Source organism: Vanellus vanellus (genome assembly GCF_965231255.1).
Source record: "Vanellus vanellus genome assembly, contig: HAP1_SCAFFOLD_97, whole genome shotgun sequence".
NCBI lineage: Eukaryota > Metazoa > Chordata > Aves > Charadriiformes > Charadriidae > Vanellus > Vanellus vanellus.
This window is the reverse complement of record NW_028128418.1, coordinates 609,275-631,693: the sequence shown is the minus strand read 5'-3', so window position 1 is coordinate 631,693 and position 22,419 is coordinate 609,275. Positions and strand designations below refer to the sequence as shown.

At 53.8% G+C, this 22,419-nt stretch overlaps 1 protein-coding gene across 1 annotated transcript in view; it reads left to right on the top strand.

Moving 5' to 3' along the window:
- Positions 1 to 2,079: 2,079 nt before the first annotated feature.
- LOC309684475 (acrosin-like) overlaps positions 2,080 to 22,419 on the top strand; it is a gene marked incomplete at both ends in the record, with an annotated part of 211,736 nt that continues 191,396 nt past the window's right edge. The window contains 4 exons of the mRNA XM_082500379.1: positions 2,080 to 2,240; positions 2,579 to 2,844; positions 3,111 to 3,256; positions 3,730 to 3,907. Coding sequence (XP_082356505.1) covers positions 2,080 to 2,240; positions 2,579 to 2,844; positions 3,111 to 3,256; positions 3,730 to 3,907 — 751 coding nt within the window. The remainder of the gene's footprint in view (positions 2,241 to 2,578; positions 2,845 to 3,110; positions 3,257 to 3,729; positions 3,908 to 22,419) is intronic.

Here is a 22,419-nt window from a genome sequence, read left to right as displayed (position 1 = left end):
CTGTGCTTCCTCACGAGTCTTCCTAATAGTCATTGGAGGGAGGCTCGAAGTCTTTACCACCATGTCCTTCTTGTGGCTTCTTCATTCTTTACACTCCTGTGGTTATCTTAGCTAACGACACCACCCTTTGCCCTGCAAGTTTCTGTACTTCCAACTGTTGCTCTCGTCTGATATCCTGTCTAACACTATCCCTTTCCCAAACACACAGCGAGCACAGACCCATCTTAGCTGAAGCCATAGTGAGCACACATCTATTTTAGCTGAAGCAAAATTCTTTTGCTAAATTACTTATTACAACAGCAACACACACTGACACACCCCCCGACTGCATAGGAACACACACACTGACTACAGACCAAGACACACTAACACCCCACACACGCCCCCACCACACATGGAACACCCCACGTAATGCACACAGTGCTCGTGCACGTCATGCACAGAGCGTGGAAGGCATGCACATGCAGCACGCACGCACACACGCAGTGCGGGCACACACAGCCTGCCAGCATACGCACAAAATGCCCGCACACACGGCACGCGCTCGACCCAGTAAACGCATACCTGCAGTGCGCACACTCACAGGCTCATCTACACCACACTGCACGTAAACAGTGTGCACCCACCGTGTGGGTACCGGGACACGGAGTGCACCCAGACACCGAGTGCACCCACACACAGGGCACACACGATGCGTGCACACACAGAGTGCAGCACACAAACTGACGTGCCGGCATTTCCCAGTCCCTGAAGGGCCGACAGGAGAGCTGGGGAGGGAGTTTTTACAAGGGCGTGTAGTGACAGGATGAGGGGGAAGGGCTTCAAACTGGAAGAGGGGAGGTTTAGAATAGATCTTAGGAAGAAATTCTTGACTGTGAGGGTGTTGGACCCCGGCGCAGGTTGTCCAGAGAAGCTGTGGCTGCCCCATCCCAGGAAGTGTTCAAGGCCAGGTTGGACGGGGCTCTGAGCAACCTGGGCTGGTGGGAGGTGTCCCTGCCCAGGGCAGGGGGGGTTGGAACTTGATGGTGTTCAAGGTCCCTTCCAACCTAAACCATTCTGTGATTCTGTGTGTGCGCCCAGGCGTGCGCATAGGTACGGAGTGCAGCATGTGGGTGTGCTGGACTCGTCCCGCTCGCACATCACCGCTTGCCTGCTGCGGCTGTAGCCAGATGGGCCCCTCAACACCCCAAACCGTGCATGCTGCCTGTAGCAGTTCTGTTTTCTGGTGTATGTGTTTTGGGAAGGCCCTGGTGGCAAAGGGCTGCAGAGAGCGGGGTGGCAGTGAACTTCCCCAAGAGGTCGCGATGCCACACAGGGCTTTTTCTGTCAGCAGACAGCGCTCGCAGCCAGGCGCTGCTGCCTGCCGCGGGGCCTGCACAGCCTCGTCCCGCAGGCAGAACGTTCAGCGGGGGTCTGTCGGGGGTGTGCCATGCCGGCTTCTGCCTCCCCTCCTGCCGGGAACCTCCCATGGTGCCCCCCCTTCTGCCAAGAGGCCACCGGGCCCGGTGCCCGGAACCAGCGACTCTGTGACATCAGCCCCGGGAACAAGAGCACCGTGGGCAGCGTGAGCACTGCGGGCACTACGTCGGCTGCGGCACTGGTGGCGACAGGCCCTCGGTTCGCTTCTTGCAGGTGCCACGTGCCGCCACTGGCAGCAATGAAACTGCTCCTCGTCGTCGTCCTGCTGGCCCTGTGCTGGCCTGTGCAAGGCGCGTGGGACAGCTGTGGGTAAGTGGCCCCAGGCTCTGGGGGGGAGCTTGGGCAACCCTGATGGGGTTCACTGGAGGGAGCCCGCTTGTCCCCCGTGGCCACAGCTTCCCCAGCCCCGCGTGGGAGCCTCAGATCCTGGCCAGCACCCCGGCTGCTGGCACAGCTCCTCTGCGGGGCTCAGGCAGAAACAGGGGCGCCCGCCCGCCCGCCCCAGGGGGTTCCCTGGCCCTGCTGTCCGTGCAGCGCCTTGTGGGGAGGGAAGAGGGCTGACCTTCAGCCTGAACCGCAGCACGCCGTGGAGCAGGACAGTCATGAGTTTCTGGTTACAGAGGGACCTGCGGGCTCCGGCCCATGGCTTACCAGTACGGCATGTCGCGCGTGGTGGGTGGCACCGATGCCCGTCCAGGAGCCTGGCCCTGGATCGTCAGCATCCAGGACCCCTGGGAAGCAGGCACGGGGCACATATGTGGAGGGTCCCTCATCAGCCCACAGTGGGTCCTCACGGCGGCACACTGCTTCATCGAGGCCAGGTAAGGAGGGCCAGGGAAGGGGGCTGTCCCCACCACCCTCGCGGGTGCCCTGCATGCAGCACCGCCTGCTACTCCCATCCCGGTTCCTGCCAGTACGCCCAGTGCCTGGGCACTGCCGAGCCCAGCCCAGAGACTGCTCAGGAGAAGGCTGGGCTCGGGCCACTGCTTCCTAGCAGCCTCCAGCGCCACATGGCTCGTGCCTAAGGCATGCCAGGGCGGTGGCAGCCTGCGTGGCACTGCTCTCCTCTCTGCCCTGGGAAGCAGAAGGCAGGGAAAGTCGGGGCTGCTGCAGCGCATGGTTCCGCTCCCTCTGACCCCCCTCTCCATCTGCTTTCCAGGCACATCAGCATGTGGCGCGTGGTGATTGGGGCCACCCAGTTGACTTGGCTGGGCCCTGGGACCCAAGTGCGCCATATTAAGCGGCTGCTGGTTCACGAGCACTACAGGAATATCACGCAGAGGAACGACATCGCCCTGCTGGAGCTGGACCAGCCGGTCCAGTGCAACTACTACACCCAGCTTGCCTGTGTGCCCGATGCCTCACTTAGAGTGTCAGAGCTGCACACCTGCTACGTCAGCGGTTGGGGCGCCACCACTGCAAGATGTGAGTTCCCCAAAAGTGCTGGTGTCCTGAGTGCAAGCTCGGCACACTGGGGAGAGGGGTTGGGCTTCCCGAGAGCGGAGGCGAAAGCCGCAGTCAGGCTGCGGGGACGTACGCCTCCGGGGAGAATGGGCTGACCCACCGCCCAAAGCCAGACAGAGGGGAAACACGGGCACAGTGCCTTCAGGACGCAAAGCCAAGCCCTAGGGAAGGGGTTCACCCAGGCAGGGGGGGAGCTGCTGGGGCTTCATTGCTTTCTGTGCTCACAGCTGCAGGGTCAACGGATGTCCTGCAGGAGGCCAAGGTCCAGCTCATTGATGTCAACCTCTGCAACAGCAGCGGGTGGTACAGAGGGGCCATCCACAGCCACAACCTGTGTGCTGGCTATCCGCAGGGTGGCATCGACACCTGCCAGGTAGGACGTGCTGCAAGTCAAGCCCCGGCAGCACCGGCAGCCCTCTCGCAACGCCCAAACATCGCCCGGCACGTGCTTGGCCTGGCAAGTCACCCTGCCACCGCTAGGTCTCCACTGCTGCTGGGGCTCACCTCCCCTTCCCCAGCTGCAGGTCCTTGCCCAGTGCCCACCTTGTCCCAGAGCCCGGGGACGCTGCCCAGAAAGCCCATCCTGTGCTCCCGGCAGCCCATAGGTCCAGATCCCAAAGCATCCCCCTTCCACACAGCCGGGAGCACTGTGCAGAGATGAGAGAGCGCCCGACCTTACAGGCCCTCCACCCCCTCCCACACGAGGCTCTGTAGGCTCCAGCACCGGAGCAGCGCCGTTGTGTGCAGTGAGCAGAGCTCTGGCAGGTGCTGGGAGAGAGAAGGAGCCGGCCAGAGCGCTGACAGCGGCCACCCAACACCACCTCAACCCTCTCTCCTTCCCTGCAGGGTGACAGTGGTGGTCCTCTGGTGTGCAAAGACAACAACGCGGACTACTTCTGGCTTGTTGGGGTGACCAGCTGGGGGAGAGGCTGTGCCAGAGCCAAACGGCCCGGAGTCTACACCTCCACCCAGCACTTCTACAACTGGATCCTGGTCCAGATGGGACTGCGCCCAGCAGTAAGGGGTACTCCAACAGCACGGGCTTGGAGTCATTTTCTCACTGCCTCAACCCCTTATCAGAGGCCAAGGCCAACACCAACACCACCGGGCACGATTAGCTCCTGCCCATTTCCACTCCAGAAGCTGGTGGAATTCTTTACTCGGGTGCAGGAGCTGCTGCAGGTCCTGTGGGGGAAAAAGGCTTGAGCAGCGTGACGAAGAGGCTCCAGAGCAGGCCGTCCTGTTCCACCACCATTTCCTTCTGGGGCAATGCCTGCTGAGCCAAAGGCAGCCTCAGTGCCAAGGCCTGCTCTGTCCTGCCCGCGCTCCTCTGAGCGCAGAAGGGCTGATGTTGACTCGGTTGTAGAAATAAAGTTCCTGATTTTCACAGCTGAGCGTGCTTGAGTCCAATTCAGTCTCCGGTGCAAGGCAAGGACTTGCATGCCCGGCGCCTGCCAATGAGGCCGCAGGCAGACAGCAGGGCACGAAGGGAAAGAGTGACTCCCAAGGGCTGAAACGGTGCCTGGTCAGAGAGGAGGGTGCTCAGAGCCACCATGGGACGGAGAAGACTGGCACATGGAGGATAGGAAACAGTGATGTGACCTGCAGACAACTTTGGGGGTATGCATTAAGGCACACGGCTGGAGATTAGGGCCCAGCGTAAGCCGTAGCTAATTGAACAGAAGGTGTGAAACTCCTGAGCGTGACAAGAGAAATTGCTGACCACAGCAAAGAGTGAGAAGCCAACAGGGCTCTCAGTCCCAGAAGGAAGAGCTGGATTTCAGGGGTAGTTAACGGGGGATTGATCGCCCCTTGTCTCCATTTTCCCTGCTTGAACATCCCCCTCATCTTCCTTGACTCCTCCCTTTCTCCTCCCTTGTCTCTCCTCCCAAACAAGGGACCCACCCCAGGTCACTTCCTCTCCTCCCAGGTTTGCTCCATCGGTGAAGAGATTTGGTGTTTCAGGTGCTGGTAGCTCGGTCGCCTGGGACCGCCATGGCATTACTGATGCGGCTTCCTGGGCACTGCTGGCCCTGCTAGATGCCTCTGCCCACACTGACCCCAACCATTCCTCCAGTTGTCTGTGCAGTGTGGCCACTCTCATCGTTCCTCCTTGACCACCTGCCAAACGTGGTGCTGGAATAGCAGAGTACCCACAGAAGAAGGTTTGCTCCATCGCTGAAGAGATGGGGTGTTTCAGGTGCTGGTAGCTCGGTCGCCTGGGACTGCCTCGGTCCCTGCCACTGCCTGCATGCATGTGGGCCACCCCCACGTACTGGGTCCATTAATTTGGATAGGTATGCCACTGGTTTCCTTTGTCCGCCCCGTCCCTCCATTAGGACTCCATGCGCTATCCCTTCTGCCACGTTTACAAGAAGGTGAAATGATTTTGGTTTCTTTTTTTTTTTTCTAGGGAGGGGAGGGCTAAAACCAGGGCTTTTATTAGCTTCTGCTTCAGTTTTTGTAATGGCTCCTGTTTGTCTTCTGTCCACTGTAGTGGACCTTCTTTTACTAGTTTGTCATACAGAAATTTTACTAATTGAGTGTATCCCTCAACCCATAGTCTACAGTACCCTAGTAACCCTAAAATCTTCCTTATTTCTCTTTTTGTTCTTGGGACACTTAAAGCTGTAATCCCAGAAATTCGTTCTGGATTGATTTCTCTTTTTCCTCCACTAATTAAATGCTCTAAATACCTTACTTCCTTTTGTACAAACTGCAGTTTTGCCTTTGACACTCTTAATCCGTGTTCTCCTAAAAAATTCAGCGAACGTATCGATGTCTCTCTGACTTTCTGCTCTTTCTCTCCTGATACCAACAGATCATTTACATATTGCAAGATTCTTACTGGGGGTTCTGCCTGGAACTCCCCTAAAATTTTCTCTAGCGTCTGTCCAAATAGATTTGGGGATTCTGTGAACCCTTGAGGCAGGGAGGTCCAGCGGAGTTGCTGCTTCCTCCCAGTGTCCAGATCTTCCCATTCAAAGGCAAATAAGTTTCTAGTCTCCTCTGCTAATGGACAGGCCCAAAAGGCATCTTTAAGGTCTATTACACTAAACCATTTACGATTATGCGATATTTTACTCAGGAGGGTATATGGGTTCGAAACCACAGTCTGCCTAGTCTGTACTTGTTTATTGACTTCTCGTAGGTCTGTGACTAATCTCTATCTCCCCTCAGCCATCCTGACCGGTAGAATTGGACTATTGTAAGGTGACATCCAGGGTTCCAACAATCCATCCTTCAACAATGAATCAATTTCTGGTTTTAGACCTTTCCTCCCCTCATAAGATACGGGATATTGTTTTATCCTTACTGGCCGGTCCTCTTTAACTTCTATTTTCGTGCGGGTTCATTTACTTGTGCTGTTTTCTTCTCCTGGCAACGCCAGCAGCAGAGCGGTCGGAGGAGAAGGGTGAGTGCCAGGCTGGTGGTGCGGAGGGGCGTGTGAGTGTGATGTGCGCGGTGGCCCCGGAGGGCACTGAGAAGGGTCGGTTGGTCTGGCTGTGCGGGAGGATGTTCTGCCCGCGGCAACCGCCTGAGCAAGCGTGGCCTTGGGGAAGCATCTGGTTGAGCGTTTGTTGGTGTGCTGGAGAAGAGTTGGGCAGGTGTCCCAAAGGGCAGCGTTTGGTGGGACCTCCTTCACCCCAAAGCTTTGTGGGACCTTTTTGAAGCCACCCTGGTGAGGCCTCTGCTCCTTCCACCCAAGTACTTTATGTTTCACACCATGGAGTGGTCATTTCTGACTGCATCCTCAGCAGGACCTGGGGCCGGTGGCTGTATCTTCAACTGTGGAGCTGTAGAGACCTGGCAAGGATGGAGGAGAAGGAATGAGGCTCCTGGTGAAGGGAGGGAAGTGAGGAGGTGCGATGTCCACACTGGCCTTGAGGAGTGGCTGGGCAGGAGAGGACATGTTGGTGTAGGAGCCATGGAGCAGCCTGTGGCCAGAAGCAGAGGGTGGACACAGGGAGCATGGGCTCAATGTGAGAGGGAGCATGACCTCGGCGCAGCGCGTTTAACTAGAGGGCTGGGAGCGAGAGTGGCGTCCAGCCTGGGCAGGGGAGCTGGGTCTGCTCGTCCTCCATGTGAGAAATGGTGGTTTGCAGGTAGCATCTGGTTGCACTTGCTGGAACGCAGAGCAGGAGAGAGTTGTGTCCTGGTTTTCCCCTACAAAGGCAAGACATGGGTGGAAACGTGGCAGTGGGGAGGGACTGGGAGTAACTGGGACCTCCCATCCGCCTCCCAGCCCCATCGTGCTGGGATGGGGTTGCATATCACCCCAGGGTTTCAGGGCTTGAAGGGTTGTCCCCGTGTCCCTGCCGGGCTCACAGTGGTGGCACGCTGCTCTGCGTCAGGCTGGGGGTGGCTGGGAAAGGTCTGGCACGCTGGGGCCATCACTGACTCTCATTTTCTCTCCCACCATAGAGCTCCTGGGCGTACCTCTCAGGTCTGTACGGAGCCCCCCTGGCCGGCGCCTGCTCCAGGCTGAACAACCCCAACTCTCAGCCTGTCCTCCCAGCAGAGGGGCTCCAGCCCTCACAGCATCTCCGTGGCCTCCTCTGGCCCCACTCCAGCAGGTCCATGTCTTTCCTATGTTGTGGGCTCCAGAGCTGGATGCAGTACTCCAGGTGGTGTATCACCAGAGCAAAGCAGAGTGACAGAACCACATCCTTCGCCCTGCTGGCCACACTTCTGATGCAGGCTGGGATATGTGTGGTTTTCTGGGCTGTGATCACGCATTGCCATCTCATGTTGAGCTTCTCATCAGTCAGCACCCCCAGGACCTTCTCCTCAGGGCTGTTCTCCATCCATTCTCCGCCCAGCCTGGATTTGGGCTGGGGATTGCCCCGACCCAGGTGCAGGACCTTGCACTGGGCCTCATTGAACTTCATGAGGTTGGCATGTGCCCACCTCTCCAGGCTGTCGTTAGTAGAAGGCCAGGCCTGCAGCACCCCGGTTATCAGCCCAGCTCTGGTGGGAGGGGATGCTCCTACATGGGGAGGTTGCCCTGTGCTGGGGGGGGACATCCCACCGAGGGAAGGTCTTGCCGAAGTGGGGGCCGCACTCATGCTCCCTCTCCCTCATCCCTCCCCAGATCGCCCCGTCAGAAGGTCCCGAGGGCAGCGAGCGGATGGTCATCCTCATGGGGCCGCCCGAGACTCAGTTCAAGGTGCGCTGGGTGGGGGCTGTGGGTGGGGGGGACAGTAAGGGACAAGTCGAGAGCATCCCTGTGGTCACCACTGTGCTGGCAGCCTGGCTTGGCCTCCCTCAGCACCAGGGGAGCTCTTTGCTGGGTACAGTGGTTTTGATGCTGCTGGACGTGGGGACATCATCAGCTTTGGGGATGGAGGGGCACAGCGGGCGCTGCCTGATGGTTTTCCTTCCTGTCCGTCTCCTCCCCAGGCCCAGGGGTGAATATTTGGGAAGCTGAAAGAGGATAACTTCTTTAACCTGAAAGAAGAAGTGAAGCTTGAAGTCCACATCAAGGTGCCTTCCTTCGCCGCCGGCCACGTGACAGGCAAAGGTGGCAAAACGGTGGGGGGTGGTGCCCCGGGCATGCAAAGTTGTGAATCACCCATCACCCCTGCCCACCCCAGGGGGACAAATCCCGGGTGCTCAGTGGTCTCAGCGATGTCTTGACCCTCAGCCCCCATGTCCTGGTGGTGGTTCTTGTTGGTCCCAAGGAAGGGGGAGACACACAGGGTACCTGGTGCTGTCGTGACTGTGGCAGTGGAGGATTTTGGCTCTTCCACAACAGAAGCCTCTTGTGGTTCGCTCCAGGTGAACGAACTGTAAAACTTAACCAGCGCGGAAGTCCTTGTGCCACGAGACCAAACCCCGGACAAGAACGAGGAGGTCATCATTAAAATCATTGGGCATTTCTTTGCCAGTCAGGTACAGTTTGGCCGTGGCTTTACCCGATCCTCCCCGGCCGCTTTTGTCTACCGAGGAAAGGCACAGGGCTTGCTGAGCCCAGCACCACCCGAGCGTCCTGCCACTCTTCTTTTGGGAGGTCCCTGTGCCCCCAAGATGCACTGAAGGTGTTTTGGTAGCTCCCCCTGGCTGTGCGAGAACTGAAATTGAAGATTGGCTCGATTGAGCTAAAAATGGGTGTTTTGAATGCCGTGCAGAGCAGCACCCAGGGTGTGAATGGACTCCTCGGTGCGGGCAAAGCCACCCGCATCCCACCTGGGTGCATCTTCCATAACCTTGTCTCCTGTCCACTCAAGCAGGATCGCAGCCCCCCAGAAAAATTCAGGTGCTCTTGAGGAGCGATGGAGGAAGCACAAGTTAAAAAAAAACAAAAACAAAACAAACAAAAAAAAACAACACCCAAAACCGCCCCCAGAATTAATTATGGCTTGTCCAGAGTGACAAGTTGGGAGCAGTGAGATGCTCGGTGGGGGCTCGGGGGTGGGTGGTGGTGGGAGAAACAGTGCCCTGACCCCCACCTCTTGCTTTTCCCCTCTCCTCCCCAAGACTGCACAGCACAAGATGAGGGAAATGCTCCAGCAGGTGAAGCAGCAGGAGCAGAAACACGCTCCGGGAGCCCCGGCCTCGCAGCACAGCAAGGGAGGCTCCCGCCGTGCCGCCCAGCACCGCCCGATGAATGTAACCCTGCCGCCGGACATCTCCCTCCCCCCCTCCCCAGCCCCCCTCCCCCACCCCCAGCAGGTCAGGGGAGCAAACCAAAGACCCCCCCAAACACACAGCCCCCCATTCCCCGTGGCGCTGCGAGGATGCACAGCCGAGGGGTACGGGGAGGGCTCTCTCCATCCCACAGCCTCCCCCTTCCTCCTCCCTCGCCTCCCGACGCTCTCCCTTTAGTTGGACTAACAGAGGCAGAGAGAGAGAGAGTTTTTAGTATTTTTCTTTTTTTATTATTTTTAATTTACTAAAAGCCACCTGTTTTTCACCTCAGGCACAGCCGGAGGAGCCGGAGGATTTTTCAGTTTTGTAAGGATTTTAATTTTTTTTTTTTTTTCAGAGGGGGTGGGGGCGGGAGGAGGATGTTTGGTTTTTAGCCAAAGCCGGCTTTTCTCGAGGTTCAAGGACAGGAACTAGTCCAGTGGTTCTCTAATGCCCGGTAGAGCAGGGATGTAGGATTGCCAGCAGGGGGTGAAACCCCCCATAATAATTAAAGGAGCGTTAAAAAGCGATTTCTTAAGGGCTTTGAGAAGAGCAGTGCCTGTATGAGCCAAGAGAAGGGATCCCGTCTCCTCAAAGAGGCATTTCTCTTTCACGCGCCCTTTCCTCTTTGCTTCCCTGAGTCCCAAACTGGGGTTGGCATCTGCTGCGTCCCCCTGTCCCGGCTGTCCCTCTGTCCCTTCGCTCTCCATCACCGCCCCGACGCGGCTGAAAGATGCGGGTTGCAGGAGAGAAGGGGGGAAAGAGGGGCGGGGGGTGTCCTGGTTCCGGCAGGGATGGGGTTAATTTCCCCGAGGAGCCGGCAGGGACACAGGTATCCCATCCCCTGTGAGCCATGCCCGGGGCTGGGGGGAGCTCGCCGGGGGAGGGGGCGGGAAGTGGCGGCTGGGAGCGGGCTGCGGCGGTGCGGGGCCGGTCGGTGCGCGGAGGCGCTGTCATCGCGTCCGTCTATTCCTTTACCGCTGTTATTGGGATTGTTTGCCCTTCCCGTTGCTCTTCTCTTAAACTGCCTTTATCTCAACCCGCGAGAGAGCCAGGGGCTGTTCCTTTGGAGAAAGCTTGAGAAATGTTAAAAAGGAGAAAAAAAAAGGGGAAAAAAGTGGTGGAAAGAAAAAGGGGGAAAAGAAAAAAAGCAAAAGAAAAAAGGAGAAAATAAAAAAAAAAGGAGAAAGAGAAAAAAGGGGGGGAAGAAAGGCGGAAAAAAAAGGGAAAAAGAACCCCAACTCAAATATAAAAAAAGGTTGTAAGGAAAAAAAAAAAAAAACAAACACAAAACAAAACCAAGCAAGGAAAGTGGTGAAAGCCGCTGGGAAGAGGAGGGACGAGGGACGGGAGCGAAGGGGGGGGGGGGGGGGTGAGGTGGCGGTGCCAGTGTGGCCCCAGGGGCTGTGACACCATATTTTTGTCCTCTACTGCAAAGTGTTCCGTGAAAAAAAAACAACCAAACCCCACCCAACGACAACATCATCACAAGAAAAAGAGAAATCTCTGCAGCTCACACGAGCCTGAGCTTGCTCTCCGTTGCTCTCTTTCCAGTGTCTCGGGGGGGTCATGGCCGAGCTGAGATTGGGGGGTGGTGGTGGTGGGAGTTTGCCCCATGGCTGTGATGGGGGGAGAAGGGGTGGGTGGGGAGTGGGGGCTGTGCTGTGGGGTTTTTTTGGGGTGGTGGTGGTTTTTTGCCAGGCGCAGCTTTACCCAGTGGCTGTGGGAGGTGTTGGCATCAGGAAGCCTGTGCTGAAGCGGGGTGGGGGCCTCGCCGCAGTTGGTTAGCAGAGCCAAAGTGGTTACTAATGGTTATTAATGGTGCACTAATTACGCCCGTGTAACTGGGAAGCTCAGATGCCCCCAGTCACCCACCCCCATCCCCCCCCCCCTGTGCTTCTCTAGCCAGGCGAGCGCTGGGCGTCCCCCCCGCAGGAGAGGAGCGCACCTCCGGGGTGGGTGGAAGGGCGTCACCCAAGAGGGAGAGGACCAAGATGGGGCTTGGGTGTCCCTTGGGGTGGCCGGGTGGCGGGGTGGGGCTGCTGGGGGCTGCCACGATGAGGGACACCCCCACGCCTTTCTCCATGGCTTCCAGAGCTGTGCTCCCTCCCTCCCTCCCACCCATCCAGTGCCACCGGAGAGGTGGTGTCCCCCCTCCCGGGGCGGGCAGGGGCTGCTGCCACCCCACCTAACACCTCAACGCACCAAACCAGCTTTCAGCAGTCACAGCCACCCGGGCGCTGCCAAGGGGGCAGCAGGGGCTCCCCACAGGGGGCTTACAGAACACAGAGAGCGTCCGTACACCGCTGACCCCTCTCCAGGGGCGGATTTTCGGGATGCTGCTTGCTCATCTCACCGCTGAACAACTCCCCGATTGCCCCTTCAGCACATTGTGACCATCGCTTCGTGGCTTTTGTGCTCCGATGCTCATCCTGGCTCCAATCCTCTTCCTGGGGGATTGTGAGGGAGCGAAAATCCACATCGCTACATCCAACTTTTTTTCAGTTAAATAAAAAAAAGAATAAATCACCCTCTCTCATTACCAGGTAGAGTTTTGTTCCATTAAGGCTCTTTTTATGAAAATAAATATTTAAATTATATAAAGAAATAAATACTTCTCTTTTCACATTAGATAACTCCCTGGAGACAGCAAAAAAACCCCACCACCACTGTGCACGAGTGTCCACCAGGGCTTTATACTTTTGTGGCTCTCATGTGCCAGGCCGTCGAATCCACACAGTCCAATACAGTCGGTTGTCCCTCTCCTCCTCCTGGCTGGAGGCAGGGCACCTCTACTGTTGACCGTAGTACCTACGATTAGCAGATCGGTTCCTACATGGTCCATAGAATCGCCTACCGTAGGTCGGAGCAGCCTTCCTCCTGTAAGAATCCTTTCTTCTATCGGCTTCATTCTGCAGCTCAAGCACCCGTGCCTGTAGGGCTGAGGTAGGTTCTCCATCCCACTTCTTCATGTCTTCTCCATATTCACAGAGGCAAACCCACAGGATATCTCGCATCGGCTTTGATTTGTCTTGAGTCGGAGGGTGGTTTTTCTCTTGAGTAGGAGGGCGTTTCCTCTTAGCAGCTGCAACATGAGTCTGTACAGGGAAAGCATGGAGTTTTTCCTCCACCTTGGTTAGTTTATCAAACAGTTTATCGGTTTGCTCAACTAATTTCTGGGTCATTTGCTCTATTTTCTCAGTCAGTTTCTCAGTCATTTTCTTGGTGGTCACAGTCAGCTTTTCTATGGCTGCCACAGAGAAGGGACGAGAGAGACTGTCTTCTTACTGTCGTACCTTCTTAACCCCTTCATTTACAGTTGGTGTGTCAGTATCGGATCCTCCCCAGACCATTGTTGACAATGTGTGGGAATATGTTGATGGTGCACTTTGTACAAACTTTTTGAGCAGAGATCGTTTGCATGGCATTTCATCAGGGTCTACTGTCGCTTGCCCATCACTATAAATCACCTCTCGCACAGGCAGTTCTCTCAGGTACTTCATACCTTTTCCCATGTTGGTCCATTTACTTGGACGGCATTCGATATCGTCCTTGAAGGGATACCTGCGCTTTATGGCTGACACCAGTCGCCTCCAGAGACTGAGAGTGCTTGTCTTTCTCCCAATTTCTTTATCAATCCCCCCATCCTTGGCCAGGTTTCCCAATCGCCTAGCTTCTCTGCCATCTCAGTCTAGGGTATCTGCCCCGCTATCCCAGCATCGGAGCAACCAGGAGACAAGTGTTTCGCCTTCATGACGACTAAAGTCCTTCCTGATACTTCTCAGATCTTTCACGGAGAAGGATTGAACAACTCCCTCTACATCTGAGTCCTCCTGTGGTGAGGCTGCCCTAGAAGGGGCCTCTCCAGCATCTGCTCTAGAAGGACTCTGGCCTTTGTCTGTTTTCAAAGGTCTCTTTCCCTTATCTGGTCTTGAAGGACTCTCCCCTGGATCTTCTTCAGAACTCTCCCCCAAGCTATGTGACTTGAGGTGGTCTTTGTGGTAAGGGGCAGGGGAAGGAGTTGACCTCCTCTTCTTCCTCCTGGTTACCGGGGCAGCTTGTACCGATTTTGATGGAGTTTGAGTAGTTTTGGTACTGGTTGTAGTGGCTGCAGTAGGTTGTGCCGGGAGAGGCGGCGGCGTGGCTTGTGCCGCTGCAGGGGGGGGCGCGGCTTGTGCCGGGACGGGCGGCGGAGGGGCCGGTGTTGTTGCGGTGGGGGGGGCGGCTGCCAGTGATGCCGGTGCCGCTGTGGTGGGGGGGCGGTTGCGGCCGGGCCGGGCGGGGCTGCGGTTTGCACCGCTGCAGATCGCCGAGCGGCTGCGCGGGTCTGAGTGGCGGCAGCGCATGGTCCCCTACGGCTTCCCCTGTGCCCATGTTTCCTATGAAACCACCCCTGCAACACATTCAGGAGCACCAACAACAAAATCACGATCTTGAGAAGGTACCAGAGCCCAAAAGGTTTCCATGCCCCAGCTCTGAGAGTGTCACATCAGCATAAGTATCAAAGGGCGAAGTAAACATTCCCCAGGTAGAACCGAAAGTATAATTAATAACAGAATCCATCACCTGATGCCCGAGATATACAGGTAGAGCCGTTACCCAACTCATCGTGTTATACATCTGAATTGCGAACCACACCAAAACAGCACCTTTAAACCTTCGCATAAAAAGACAAAGAATAAATGAAGTTTGCAACACCTTTGGCAGGTTAAACCAAGTTGACTGCATTAAGGTCCAACAAAGCTGTTTAAAGGCATGATACACGATTTCGTCTAAGAACGACATGATGCAAGCTGTCTGTTCTAATCTCTGAGCAAACTGGAATTCAAACTATTCGGGCAACTTATCACAGCTCTGGTGGAGCACTGCTCGGGCCCCACGTTGGGCGCCAATTAATCTGTCATGGTTTAGGCCAAATCCACCACTGGGGACCCGAGGGACCCCAAACGGGACCAACAGATGCTCCCCTCTACCCCTCTTCAAAGAGAGAGGCAGAGGAGGAAAAAGAGACTTAGGAGTTTAGAAGGAACTAAACTACTTTAATGAAATATTAATAATAAAATAAAAAGAAATAATGAAAAATATATACAAAACTGTATCAAGCTCCCGAGATGACAATCACGTCACCGGCTGGCACTGGGGCAGTCCCAGGCTGGACTCAGTGACGGACGGGAACTGGATTCCGGATCTGCATTCAGGATGGGGATCACAGGCAGACAAACAGAGTCCCCCTCAGACATCGGCCATTGAAGGAAGAGCACTGACCCTTTGATCCCTCAGCTTTTATACTGAGCATGAGGCAGATGGGATGGAATACCCTGTTGGTCAGTTTGGGGTCACCTGTCCTGTCCGCTCCTCCCTGCAGGTGGGACCCCACTATGCTTTTCCGCTTCCGACCCTCCAACGGGGCAAATCACAAAGTTGTTTGGCCGTGGGGGGTATAGCAATGAGTATAAGCAAGAGCCTCTCTGCATCCCACGCCCGGGCATCAGCTGTAACCATTGGTCTGACCTCTCTGAGAGAGTGAACACTGTCTGCACAATATGCAGTTAACTTCAGTAGTTAGAAGAGGCCCCGCTAAGAAGCGAAGTTACTGAACAAAATTGGTTCTGTTTTACCTCAAACCAGGACACAGGTAGAGTTTCGTTCCATTAAGGCTCTTTTTATTAAAATAAATATTTAAATTATATAAAGAAATAAATACTTCTCTTTTCACATTAAATAACTCCCTGGAGACAGCAAAAAACAAACAACCCCAAACCAGCCCAAATGACAGGGGCTTTGGTGAGAAGTCAAGAGATGGTAAACGCTTTCTTTCCGTGGTCATGACAAATCCAGTTTTAGGAATCAAGTAGACGGTAGATATTCCAGAAACAGAGGAAAACTCTCTTTGAGGAGACGGTAGTTCAGCACGTTGTCCTTGGGAAGGTAAGTTGGGCAAACACGACTGTAACCACCACCATGGATGTTTCCCATTTGTCTGTAATGTGGTCGCGTGCGCTGCGAGGCGCGAGCGTGCGGCTCAGCCATGGAAGTTGACGATGTTCCTTCTTCACTCTGCCCTTAACGAGGTCACACCCATCTTTCTGGCTCTTGCTTAAGGTGCGTTAGCTAATTTCAAAGAGAGTTACTGTCTCCAAAATAAGGGGGGGGTGGGGTGGGGGGTGGTGGTGGGGAAATAAACTGTCTTAACCACTACTTCATAACTTGAAGAGGAAAACTTGTGTACCAAAACCCCAGAGTTACTGTCTCCAAAATAAGGGAGGTGGGGGGAACAAACCATCTTAACTTCTACTTCATAAGCTAAAGAGGAAAATTCATCTAAGAAATGTAACTAAAGGTCTAAGAAAACTAACTAAAGGTCTAAGAAAACTAACTAAAGGTCTAAGAAAAGTAACTAAAGGTCTAAGAAATGTAACTAAGGTCTAAGAAATGTAATTAAAATAAGAACTCTAATAGTCCATGTGTCACAGCAGCTGTTGGTGGATTATCTCCCACACCATCTTCTTCCGGAAGTATGGCATGTGAGTCTGAAAAGAGAAGAGAAATCCATTAAATAATGACATCACGGTAGAAAGAGGCAGCAAACAGGCATAAACGCCCAGCGGAGTCCTTAATATGAAGTTCCCTTTAAGAACTGTCAACCGTTTGGGTACAACACCCCACGCGGCTCCTAAGAGGGTGACACGACAACCCGACAAAACCAGATTGACTTGACTGCGCGACAGCTTACACGCTAATAAAAGACCGGTGTAAAATGAAATCAATAAAAATAAGCGCTGTCTTGACTGGTCAAAGGGTAGAAGCCATTTCTCCAAAAGATACCGAGCCCAGATATGCCAAACCCGCTGGCGGCAGTACCTTGCCCAAGAGGAATCTCACCGGCAGCAGCTCCCAAAGGCGGGGATGGAGAACCACAGCTCTGCCCTGCCCAGGCCACTTGGAAGTTCTGACCCCAGCAACTACGCACCGAAACGGGGCACGAAACCTCAGCCCCTGCCCCGGACACAATGAAGAGCTGCTGCGTAACCTCCCTGGCTCCTGTCCCTGCGCGAAAGGGGCTGGAGGGGTTTATGACCTTCACTCACCTGGCTAAAGTTGAATGGTTTCTCTCTGGCGATGTACTCGGCGTATTTGCACATAAAGACGCCGCAGTCGCTTCCATTCAGCTGCTGAGGGATCTCCTAAGGAATGCAAAGAAGATGGAGGATTTCCCTCTGTCTCAAAAGAAAAGCAACTTGGAAGCAGCGCACATTACCCACACCGACACTGCGCTCACCGCACACTCCTGACCCTACTTGCCTAAATCCCCGATACCCACTCCCGCCCACGAGGAACAGACCCAGTTCACTGCTCACCATCCCTCCCCTCTGCCTCCCGGACTCGGACACTACGATCCAAATTTTTGGCAGGCCCAGAAGGCGCAGCAGCCCTCCCCCCTGCGAGGTGTCTCAAGGTTCGCACCGCCTCTTTCTTAAGTGACCTTTCTTAAATCCGGTCTTTAGGGACTGCTTTTTACTATCAACTCCTCGAGAAACATCAGCTCAACCCTTTCTTTGCCACGGGCCAGGATCTGGGCCCCAAAGAAGCACTTACAGTTCCCATTTCAAACCCAAGTGGTGCTCACGTACACGTGGCTCCATGCTGTGAAGAGTCCACTCTGAAACATCCAGCTCCAGCTGTCTTTTTTCCCAGCTTTCTTTTTGCAGGTATTGGCTGGTTAAAACAAAAGGAAAAAAAAAAAATCCCTTTTCATCTCTGTAATTTAGGCCAACAACAAAATAAAGCGGCTGAAGGATCACAGGAAGACGGACGGCAGGACGGTAAAATGTCAGAGGATCCTCACCGCAGCTGATTTAAGGCTGATTTTGAGGAAAAATCCCAATCTGAAACTTACAAACACAGGGAGAGGCTGTGAGCTAATGGTCAAGAACGAGGCCAACGACTCCATTGCTTCGGAGAGGTCAAAAAGCCCCAAATCACATGTTATCAGAGCACAAAGAGACAAACCAAGCAAGGAACTGTAATGCCGTAATTCCACCGGGTGCCTTGATCCCACATCCTGGGCTCCGACTAACAAAGTCGGCACACGTGTGCCACGGGTCTATGGCGTATTTGGCTGTGCCTCTCACGGGAAGGTGGCAGAATCCAGGCACCCCAGACCCTGGGTGCAGGGGACGCTGTGACAGCAGATAAGCAGTCGATGCCAGACAAGTCGCAGCAAGCAACGCCAAGATTCCTGCTTGGTTATCTACAAGCCACGTGAAAACTGGCAGTCGCCTTACAGGGACTAAATCTAAAACCCCTCTCCTCATTCACACCAGAAAAGCAGTGACGGAGCGGTTACTTACAGCAAAGTCTGACAAATCTTGTCCCCTTTCTGCCCAAGCGAGTCCAAGTACGTGATCGTGTTCTTCCTCAGATCTATGACCTGTTATTAAAAGGTGACCGTTAGGCAAAGCACAACCTTGTGCCGCACACCCCCCAACACCTACATGACTTCTCTTGCCAGTTTTTGCTCCCCGTCCAATTCTAAAGGAAAAGCCCGTGGGACTCACGGCTAGTGTCCAGTGTGCTCGCGAGTTCACAGGCACGAAGAGGATGTCCTGCTTAAAGACATCGACACTCTTGGTCCACCTTCTGACCGACTCGTAGCCCCCAGATGTTAGTTTTGGATAAAAGAAAGTACTAAACGCGTGGACTGCTGGATAGCCTTCCTTCTTCCCTCTTTCCATCACCAGACTCATGTAGAAATTAACGACCTGCACCATAAAGAGGAAACGTGAGGTGTCAAAATAAGACGCTGCCTTCCCCAACGAAAAATACAGCACCACCTCTGTTCTGGCCACCCTTAAGCACGCAGCGCAGAGAACTCCAGCCTCAGCTGGAGGCTTCTGTTCCCAGGATTTCACACGGGGCTACATCGGCAGTTTGATCAAAACACCTGCCACCCACGCCAATAACCCGGACGAACTCCTGGAAGCTGCGTCATACAAGAAGTAACGGAACTTCCCGAAACGCTCGACCTTTCAACACCTCAAATAAGAAGTGTACAGAGATTTCTAGGCTCTGCAGCGGAGGTCGTCAAAGAACGTTGACGCGACTTCTGTACAGGGCGGAGGGGTATTTTTCAATAAAGGCTGAGTGAGACTAGCCCTGTGCTGCAGCTGGTTTTACCTCATCGTTTAGCCAGCAAAGGTTCCTGAGCGTGTGGATGTCTTCGCGAGTGACCTTTAGTTTGAAGGCACTGCTCATGATCTCATCTGGCTCACCTTTGCCAAATGCGGCACTGACCTCTCTCTCCATGGCCTGAAAGGAACAATTCAATGGGGAAGGACTTGTGAAACAGAGCATGGAGCACGCTGACCTGGGGGCAGCTTTCCACTGAAACACGGCCTGTAAATTCAGCTCAGGTGACAGAGCAACTGCCTTCGACGGTTTCCTGCCTCAGTGAGCGATAGCGCTTTTGCCTTGCTTGGTTGGTTTCAGCATCCTAACTTTGAACTTCACAGCCCAGGCTTGCTGCCGTTTCTTTTCACCAAGGACGTGGGGATAAAACCCGTCAACTTAGCAAACACGCTCAAGCAGCTGAAAATGGAACACAACTCTGGCAACCCCCTTTCCCAGGTGCTGCTGCGGCCCTCGCAATACCCAGGTTTAAGCCAACCCCAGCGGGCATCCTCCGTACCGAGGCAGCTAAGTCAGGAGCCTGAAAGAACGTGAAGGTGGGGGACTTCAAAGGGAACGGCAAAGGGGGAAACTGAGGCAGCCGTCCCGCTAACAGAAGGCCCACAAACCCTTAGGGCAGCACAACTGAAGGAGCGCGGGGAGCACACAAAATCCTTCAAACCAGCTTTAGTGCTGACCCTCGCACTGTGAAGCCACAACCACAGCCACTCGCTAACAGGTTCAATGCAAGTTCTTCAGATTTCAAAGCGCCTTAAGAACCACCGAGAAGAAGAGGACTTCCTTGCAGCTCTGCCACAACCTTCTCTTTTGTCTCACAGACTGTCGCCTACGGTACCTCTGTGAGCGGAGGAAAGCGTTCCGCTGTTTTTCCCAATCTTGGCACTTTCTTTTCCTCCACATCGAGGCTGGCTGACTTTTTGGACGGAACAGGTGTAGGGTGTCCTCGGAATAAGGCATCTTCTAAGATTTCTGTGCCACGCTGCCTCTGTTAGACAAACGGACGTTAAGCTAGCAATCAAGCACAGATTTGTTGAAGTTTCTGACCACAAAGAGCTCTATTTTCCTTGGGAATAACACAAGCTTACCCCTGCGATGGTTTCTTTCACTGCTCCTTCCTCTTCCGCAGAGTTTTCTTCTGGTGTGCAGTACCTGCCAGGAGAGGGAGAGAGAGAAGTGAGCTCTATATCCGTCCTGTCCCATGGAATTCTCAAGAATTCACCCTCTGGACAAGAAAGGCTTTTGCAAGGCCTATTCTGACTAGCCCCGGTTGCACACATCAACATGTGACAATATCGCCTCAACTTCCAGCACCGGTCTTTCTTAGCAGCAAGACTGGGATAGAATGAAGAGCTGGGAGCTTTGGAAGTTTGTTTTTTTTTTCCCATCTACTTGTACAAGACTCCTTTTCCTTCTCTTTATCAGTTGCATTATTTGGAAAACAGGGAAGCAACCAGCACTTCCTCTGTCGAGTGCTTTGTGATCTGCTGCTGATAAACACTGCATGCTGGGTGTTCTACTGCAAGGTATAACAGGAACATCTGCAACTAGACTTGCACCCAAACAGAGTGAGCTTCGGGAAACCAAGACCTGTTTCCATAAAGACCGCAAAGCCGTCGCAACTCACAGTCCTGCCAGCTCAGACAGCCAATACCAATGAGGCCGCTGGCCTCTCAAACCCAACTGCACGCTGCCTTTTTCCCCCTCCTAGGCAAACCCCAGGCATCCTTTGGGACTTACAAAGTCCCCAAAACTGCCTCAAGTCCCACCAGGCTTTACAAGCTCTCTAATCCTTCTGCTTAGGATGCGGGTTTCCAAGTGAAAGAAGTGAAATGTCAGCTCATTGATGGCTCGGCAGAACGACTCACAAACAAAAACGGATTCTGCACATCCAAGGGCAACTTGGGACGGCCACCACTCGCACCCTTACTGGCTTTCTTCCCACAGCAAACACCACACCAGCACAACCCTCTTTGTCACGCAGCACGGCTCTCGCTTGTGTTGGAGATGCAACTGGCTTGCAAGCAATTCCGGAGCCGCAAGCTAGCTACTTCTCTTTCACAGCACTGAGACGATCAAAGACCGTTGGTCATCTTCGAGACTCTACCAGCGGCTGAAAGAGATACACGCGCAGAGCCAAAAGGAACAAGAAGCATCATTAGAAGAGACTCTACCTGATCGTATCACCTCTCTGCGACCGCTGCGGGCAGCAAACATCTATACATTCGACACCTGCACAGAAAAGCAGTAGTAAGAAAACAAGAAGTCGACTTTCAATCACCATCAGATGTACACAGCTCTCCATTTCTGAGTGATAAATAAAAAAAAAGGAAAAACTTTGAAGGATGACGGTATGGTCAGGAAGTTCGAATTCTGGCAAGCACTTTGAACTCGGAACGTCATCTGCGAGTGTGTAAGAAATGCCCTATTCGGATTTGACGTCTACCTACAAAGTGGAACGGATTGGAATCATGGGGATACTCACCGGTCCTGAGTGTTGCACGTGGATAGACGTCTCCTCCGTATTTTGGTTCTTCCAGGTGACTCACAGTCGCCACTGGTTCCTTGGAGGAGGCTTGAACACTTTGGGGCAGGAAACAAACAACAGAGGAGAATCACAATTTTTATACGGGGGGCATTTGTTATCAGTGCGTACCAATTCACGGTGGCTTTTGGGGTTTTTCTTTAAGAAGAACAAAATATTCTTTGCACATCCGACAAATATCTGCATCAACCTGAGGAGGCCACTTTACTCTGTGGGACAAGACAGCGTTCATTTCAACCAGCCCTGACCAATTCTGCTCAATCTATTTGTTAAAGGTTATGCTGACGCTGAGAATGGCAATGTCCACAACATCCATACTGCTGGGACATTTTACTTCAGACCTGCCCTGCTCTGACCTCAGAGACTATATGCTCAGTAGCGGTTGGAGTGCATTAGACACCTTCCCCAGGAACTTCTCTGGTTTAGCTTCCTCTGAAAGGAATCTCTTTCTCAGGCTCCAGATCTGCTCCAAAATATGAGCCAAACCACAATAAGCAACGACTGGCAGATGAGACGCCGACAGCAGAGTCTTGACCTGCTCTCAAATGCAGTGCGCTTAAACTCAGCGCACCCAAAATTACATGAGAAACTCTCTTCTGTATCATTTTCATGGTATGGATTTTCATCTGCAGTGGCGGATTCTGGCGCAGCGCACTCCTTAACTGGTGGCCTCAGTGGTAAGAAGCTGTCTGGAGCAGCTTTGATGCTCTGTTTGCCCTTCCGGCTTGTGCTCAAAACATCAACGGCAAAAGAAACGGTATCAAGAGAACATTCCAATGTGCACCTCCACCACCACCTGCTTTGTCAAGCACGTACACCGATGACGATGGAGACAGACACGAGATGTTTATGACTTTCAGATGAAGACCTGCTGTCTTCAACTGGCTAATGGGGAAGTAGAGAGAAGTAAAAGTGAAAATCACAACAACTGCCTTCAAGATACGCTGTTGATTGTGTCCTCAGCCTCCTCTCAAGTTCAACGCTTCCTCTTACCGCAGACCTTTAATCTCTAGCTAATCTCCTGTGTCAATTAAGTAGCTGGATTTAAAGAAAAAGTTTAATATTGGTTCTTCGGGGGGGAAGCAGCTGACGACCTCCCTTACCATAGGCAGTAAACCTTTCGGGGAAGAAGTCAAAGAAAACGGAAGGATTTTTACCTCAGACGGGGAATTGTC